The 7,682-nt window shown below is 36.5% G+C and overlaps 1 protein-coding gene across 1 annotated transcript; it reads left to right on the forward strand.

The window, feature by feature from the left end:
• Nucleotides 1-1,385: 1,385 nt before the first annotated feature.
• LOC147859264 (metal tolerance protein 4-like) lies at nt 1,386-6,627 on the forward strand. Its single transcript, XM_087325731.1, has 8 exons — nt 1,386-1,698; nt 2,568-2,746; nt 2,909-3,107; nt 3,474-3,652; nt 5,189-5,339; nt 5,434-5,567; nt 6,100-6,296; nt 6,471-6,627. Exons 1-7 carry the CDS (start codon nt 1,434-1,436, stop codon nt 6,256-6,258), a joined length of 1,266 nt encoding a protein of 421 aa, XP_087181857.1. The 5' UTR covers nt 1,386-1,433; the 3' UTR covers nt 6,259-6,296; nt 6,471-6,627.
• Nucleotides 6,628-7,682: the final 1,055 nt, after the last annotated feature.

The raw sequence follows: 7,682 nt of genomic DNA on the forward strand, positions 1-7,682 counted from the left end.
GATCAATCCAATAAGTGTGGACGGATAGCAGGTTATCTAAAATATGCACCTCATTCAATGTGAAAGTATCGTCTCCCATTCATAAATTGGATGGTAGACTTAAACACCCACACATGTCCCAAGAAGCATGTAACTTGGTATGTAATTGTATTTTTTATAAATAAAATTTGGAAACCCGTCTAATACTTTTGAAAGTAACTACAACCCCAATGCATTTCTAGAATATGGAAAGTATTCACTCGAGATTGCATTGGAAGGCGTTCAGTACACTAGGCACATGATGGGGTTCGAAGTAACATCTTGCAAAGTATACACAAGTATCGAGAATAGATACAATAATCAACTCCACACACACACACACACACACACACATGCAAACGACGTGAAAATGCTTCGAATTGGGCCTACAGATAAATGGATGACAAAACAGAATATAATTATCCATTTGTCGAATCCATTCCCTCCCAGACTCTCATGACTATCTCTTATATCATCCTTATCTAGTGGCCGACCAATTCATCGATGCTATCTATCTACTAATCGGATATCGAAGCCCGTGTGGGTGTAGTGGCCCTTCCCACTCTATTTGTCTCTCACGATTCGTCCTATCGTCCTTGTTACCGAGTCTCCTGTCAGGTTCATCTATTTCTTTTTGTCTCTGTCTTCTATCATATCTTGGCTGTCCGCCCATATGTATGTATGTTCGAGGAGCCTGTCTCCCTCTTAGGAAATGTGGCAACCTCATGGAGTCCCTTGACTTGGCTTGACTTGACTTTGGCCCTTGATCTCTCCTTGTGAGAGGCCATTTTTGAGACTATGAATAGCGACATTTTTTTGCTTATACACACATACATATACATATACATATGCACATACATACATACATATACATATACATATACATATACATATACATATACTGTTATACATATACATATACATATACATATACATATACTGTTATACATATACATATAATATACATCTATAATTTTCTTGAATGGAAAGTGAGAGGAGGCACAGAAAGAAAGAGAGACAGAGACAGAGAGACAAAGTGACAGATTGTCAGAGATGAGAAATGATGTGTGAGAGCTATCTATGGCCATCTCGATCCTACTGGAGCCCATCACCCACCTCACTCTGTCAACCCGGGACGGAAGGGAGGGAAAGAATTACTGAGAGAGAGAGAGAGAGAGAGAAGAATCCATTCATGGAAACAGAGGGGCTAAGGAACAGAAGACCACGAAGTTAGACATAGATTGGTGAAGGAAGAAGACAGAAGAGGTTTATTGAGATATATATATATATATATATATATATATATAGAGAGAGAGAGAGAGAGAGAGAGAGAGAGAGAGAGAGAGAGAGGGAAGAAGAAGAAAAGGAAGAGGAAGACAGGGTTTAGAGAGAGAGAGAGAGAGAGAGAGAGAGAGATGGGCGATCGTCATGTTGATATTGTTACTCCGCTCCTTGATGATTTTCGTGTGAATGCTGACATGTGTAGTAGCAGCAGCAGCAATGCCACAGTCACCATCACGAGTAGAGCTGCAGGAACTTCCACGAATTCGAGCTCCGTAGTTTCAGTGGAAGAGCATCATGCCATCCCCAACCTCTCAGGTCGATGCCAAGTCAAACTCCAAAGCAACTTTGGGAAATGGATCGCCCTTTTCGATGACTCCAATGAAACCCATTCTCAAGGTAATCTTTGCCTGCCTATTTGTGATTTAGCCCTATTGAAATGTGACTGCCTACCTCTCCAAATTATAACCAAATGTTTTTGATTGTTACTTTCTGCGTTTGTTTCCCATACATTCTTGTGTAGCTTAATCATGCATGCGTCAAATCGTATCCACACATGTTAAAACCTCTCCTTTACTTTTTTTTTTTTCTTTTTTTCTTATGGAGTCTTGTGGCCTAAATTATACATCCGTCAATGCCTCCATTTAGCCAATTTTTTCATGGTTTTTCTATCGATTCAAACCATTAACCAATCTCATAGATGTTAATAAAGCAAGGTATACCCTCTAAGTCCTTATTTCACATTTGTTCCCATGGATCCTCGTAGCCTCACTAACCAAATCATCAGTCCTCTATTACACAGATGATAAATCATATATTCGTAATTGATGGGTTAAGGAACCTTTGTTTTTCATTTTCATAATAACGTCGGAACTTCTAAGAATGGTTTGTTTTCAAATAATCTGTATTCATCAAGTCATCCATTTTGCAAGTGTGTGATCTACTTGCAAACAATTTGATCCCTGAACAAATTGGGTTTCATAATCATGCAACTGATATTCTTGTATAACGTATTGCACCCCATGGATATATGATACATCTTACAAGCGATTGTTGGAAACATGTATTTAAAGTACCTTACCCAAGGCTATTAAAATGATCAGTAGATTTACGTTGAAGTATGTTTGTATTCTATATTAGCAGAGTTAAGAGAACACAATTTCTCTCAAAATAAATTCGAAACTTCCTTTCTTCTCCTTTCCCTATCAGCAGTGTCTTTGTGATTTGGTTGTACGGATCTTTTTTTTAGAATTGTGGTTTCCGCACAGCTAAACAAGAGTATAACCGGAGGCAGAAAGCAGTTATAGAAACCTTCAAGGAGGTGGATGGCTTTGATTTTGGTAACCCAAGCTCAAGTGAAAAGGAATCTCAAAGCGATAAGGATTCCAGGGAAAATTTGGCCATTAATTTGTCCAATATTGCAAATGTATTTCTTTTGATTTTGAAGGTACTACTTTCTGGCTCTTTTTACCATATTAAGTGCAATTGGGTGTTTTTACTGTGGTATAAATCCTCACGCTGGACATTGAAATTTGAGTTATACTTTATATATGGTAGAGATCATGAGCTTTGCCATCAGATATGATGTGGATATTCTTTACTGATGCAGGTGTATGCTTGTATACGAAGTGAATCAATAGCAATAATCGCCTCCACGCTTGATTCTTTATTGGACCTGATTGCAGGTGCTATCCTTTGGTTCACAAGATATACGATGAGCAAACATGATGTCTACAATTTCCCTATAGGGAAATCCAGAATTCAACCAGTTGGGATAGTGATCTTTGCTGCAATTATGGCCACACTAGGTGTGTGCATACATAAATGATGCCTTATTCTAGAAAAGCTAAATTTTATGCCATTCATATTGATTATCAAATAATCTGTTCATATAATGAACAATGGAACTAAATTCATTGTTTAGTTATGGTTTCCTTCAGTTCTTATTGGGTGACAGGGTTGCTGAATCATTACTTTCTTATTTTGATAGTTTGGCGATCTTTTTATTATTTATAATTTTTGTTGATAATGTGAATTTCTGAATCTTGAAATCGTAAAGAAGTTTAGTTGCTCAAACTAATGGCCAGAATGCAATAGTTAAATGTGTAGATATAATTTCATGTGCGATTCATTTTCCAATGTATTTTGACCATTTATACACCTCTAATTCACAGGGGTCCAAGTTCTAATTGAGGCTGTAAGCCAGCTCTTGCAGCATGGCACTTCTAATAAACTGAGCAATTCGGAACTTGTATGGTTGTGCAGCATAATGGGTGTAGCTACGTTTCTCAAAATTGGTCTCTTTCTGTATTGTCGAACTTTTGATAATGAAATTGTCCAAGCGTATAGCCAGGTATGACATTCTTGGATGTATTTTATGCGCAATATGTTTGACAGTCACTAATGCTAGGCCTGTATTTTCATCAGAAGTATTGAGAGATGCTATAATTCAGTTCATTAGTAAATATGGTTATGCATAGTATTTTCTGGTTGAATCTGTTCTATTTATCACCTATAGGAACACTAAAGCTACTGTAAATTAAAGCTCTTGGCTGCATTTTAAGCTCAAGACATTCAAGAACAATCACTGTATTGCATTGCTATCCCAACAACCAAGGGCACTGACGTTAGTATCTTATTTGAGTGTGCTCCATTTGTTTCATCTGACAACTATTTTGAACATCCATACTGAATTCTGAAACTAAGTAATTGTGATCATTTAACAATGTTTTAAAATATAAAAATTAACCTCAGCCAAATAGTAAAATAGACCTTTGAGCAGTTGTTGAGAACAGAATAGCACATATAAGAGAATCTACTGCTGTTTTGTGGATTTCTGGAAGGCCTTTAAATCTATGTACTTTATTCTTACAATGTCACATATCTGTATCATATCATGATTGATTGATTATGATGAAGTCAAATCTATTCTTGCATTTTGTGATTTATATGCTTTGTGTAATCAATGATAAACCTTGAAGTGTTGATCTACTTTCAAAACTTTAAAAAAGTACTTCTGTCTAAATGTTCCAGAAATTGTCCAAACATTTCAAAACTTTATGTTGTAAAATCTTTAACCACCTCTTGTTTTGTTTTCTATCGGTCTAGCAGCTGGTTGATTCAAGATCTCACTTTGGGTCATTGTCACATGGGAATTTTGTTCAGTTTCAACTCGTTGCTGGGTGTTCTGCCTCATTCCAGACATGGCTGCTGCATAAGAGTTGTCCCTGATGGGAATCCATTGCCATGGATGTTGAATGCATTTTTGTTCCATTCAAGGCTTGCATGTGAACAACCTTCTTCCAACTCAAAAACATAATGTTCACAATTCCACACATCTTTAATCATGATTTTGGCTCCTTAATCCACCGTATATCTCGAGCCATCTCTGCTTTTACTTGGAGTGAACCTTTTGGAATGTCTACAAAGGTGGTGGCCCATTATTAAGCTACGGATTCTTTAATGCGCAAATCTTAGTTTTCTTGGACTTTTGATGTCCTTTCTCCGTTAAAGTGAAGGCCTGAATAATCGTGTTTGTTTTATGACTATATATCCATGTCTCCAATATGATAATGTCTGTTTTTGTACCCTTGTTTACTTATGAACAAGAGTAGCCTTCACTATGACAGATTTCAATAATATGGCCCGCGGCCCAGATGCCTAGTTTGGGAGTGTAGCTTATATCAAATATGACAATGATTATCCATATTATGTGGTTTAGCAAAGAGGTCTATTGCTTTAGCTACATGCTGCCACTTGATAATAAAGTAGCTTTCTGCAAAAAATCTAACATATTAGAATTCATGTATGCTCTCGGAATTGCAGCTACATTTTCTACAGATCTAATGATGTATTTTAAGAATGGTATTTCTTCGTTTGTGTATTGCAGGATCATTCTTTTGATGTTCTGACCAATGTTGTAGGCCTAGCGGCTGCTTTATTGGCGAATTGGTATTGCTGGTGGATTGATCCTGTAGGAGCCATTCTTCTCTCAGTATATACTATCATAAATTGGTCCAAAACGGTTCTTGAGAATGCTGGTATTGTGTATTTTTTTTTCATGAATTACTAATATTCAGTTTTACTATTTGGAGTTATTTATTTATTTGACTGTCTGCTGATTTACTCTGCCAGTGTCCCTCATTGGAAAGGGTGCACCCCCCGAGATGATTCAAAAACTGACATACATGGCCCTTTGCCATAGTGCTAAAATTGAACGTATTGATACTGTTCGTGCCTATACCTTTGGAACACGATACTTTGTTGAGGTTTGTTCCGATAATAGTGTAAAATAATCCTATAAATTCATTTATAATGAACATTTTAGTTTCACCTAAAATTTCAAGTCTAGCTAGCCACCATTAGATTTTCAACCTCGTAGTACTTACCAGAATTACAACAGTATACCTCTACTACGATATAGAGGCTTATTTTTTATTTGAATTAGGAGGATGATCTTTCAAGACTTCCTGTGCTATGCTTTTCAAAGGGTTGTATCGAACGGTCAAAAGCATAATCATGAGGGGGTCAGTCAGGTTGTAACTTGTCTCAACTTAGAGACTTCATTTGTATTAATAACTCAGGTTCTAAAGTCGTGTAGGGCAACATATCAGCACTTGTTAATGGTAATGGAAAGATTGGGTGTGAATTTCAATACTAATATATCGAAAGGAATTAATCCATCGCAGGTCCTGTCTATTGTAGCATGGGATGATATGAGTTAAGATTTGGGGATGAAGTGTTATATTACACCCTATTTGATATTTGTAGTATGTGAAGTTTCTGCGGAATTGTTTGCAGGTGGATATAGAACTACCTGAGGAAATGGTATTGAAGGAGGCACACGATATTGGGCAGGCTCTCCAAGATAAGTTTGAGTGCCTCCCGGAGGTTGAACGAGCCTTTGTTCATCTCGATCATGAATCAAGACATAAGCCCGAACATTCTTCTCAGCATTGAACTGTTTGTTTCAATCCAGAAAACTTATGTATCCCCAGGTATTTTTCAATCTGAAACACATTGGAAAAATTCTTCTTTGCAATCATGACATGTATGAAATGATAAGAGAGGAAGAAAAAGAAGATGGGCACGTTTGACCACCCTTTCTACCCCTCCTCTTTTGTTGCACATTGAGTACCATTCTGATTAATTTGCCATTTAAAAATTTTCAGGGAAGTAGTTAGTACAACAGGAAAAAAGGGACTAGAGGTCTCATTTTGCTATGGAAGAATATGGCAGTAAGGAAGTTTCTGGAGACTCGCAAATTCTCCTTATTGAAAAGAACACCACCAAAAGTAGAGCTTCAATTGTTGTTATCAACATCTTATCATTTGTATTTGTAGAAAACTATAGATGTGAAAAAAATAAAAATAAATAAAGGGCTGTCTATTTATGACTTTGATTTGGGTATATTTGGAGATTGTGAGTTCAATTGCGAGTTATATTTTTCTCTAAAATCTCAACATTTAAGCTACACTTAGGGTTGTCTTATAGGATTATGTCTAGTTTTTATTTGACCAAACTACATACATCTATTCTTGCCATCTTGAATCATTTCCTCATTCATGTCATATGCTTTAATGACACCGAGCTACAAAGGAATCTCCCTTCTCTTTTGCATGCTAGAGTGGGACAATTCATGAACCCCTCTCACCAAAAATCTTGAACATTGAGGATTGTAAACCCAACTTCCTATTTGATGGCATCCAAACGAAGGAAAATTTGAAATTATTTTAGCCTTGGCAGTCATCTTTGGAGTTACATTGTATATGTTGTGCTTGTTTTGGTTTCGGGTCTTGATAGCCTTATGTCCTTTATCCCATTTTCTTCTTTGCTTCTAGTTTTAAATTTCTACATCGGGCAAGACTTGTTTCATGAATATTTTTAGCTGTGGTTCTCTTCACTTAGCTAAGGTATATGGCAACATTCAAATTTTAAGTGCATTGGTTCTACTCATGGCATCAAACTCAACTAATTATGCTAACATGTGATGACCATATCAATAGGTTAGCTTACGTGCCTAGTGATAAAACTCGGGAATCAATGGAGAATCTTGCTAATGCCCCAAATCTTGTAGTAGGATTCCATCTAGATGATAAGGTATATAATCTAACCACTTGAGAAGGTAGTCACATGTTAGCGTAATTAGTTGAGTTTGATGCCATGAGTAGACCCAATGTGCACCTTAGAATTGGGCCATTAGCAAGATAGAATCCTTAGAATTGTGTACCTTAGAATTTAATCATCACATTATTATCGAGACATGATTATTGTAATATATATATATATATAGTATTGTAGAGGTTCACATTATTGTGGCACTACATTATTAATTATCATTACACATTATGTGATAGCTACACATGATCATTAAGTGGTAAGTG

This window comes from Azolla caroliniana, unplaced genomic scaffold, assembly GCF_043228905.1.
Source record: "Azolla caroliniana isolate FFs.n. ecotype wild unplaced genomic scaffold, voAzoCaro1.0.p SCAF_10, whole genome shotgun sequence".
In the NCBI taxonomy this organism is placed as follows: Eukaryota; Viridiplantae; Streptophyta; class Polypodiopsida; order Salviniales; family Salviniaceae; genus Azolla; species Azolla caroliniana.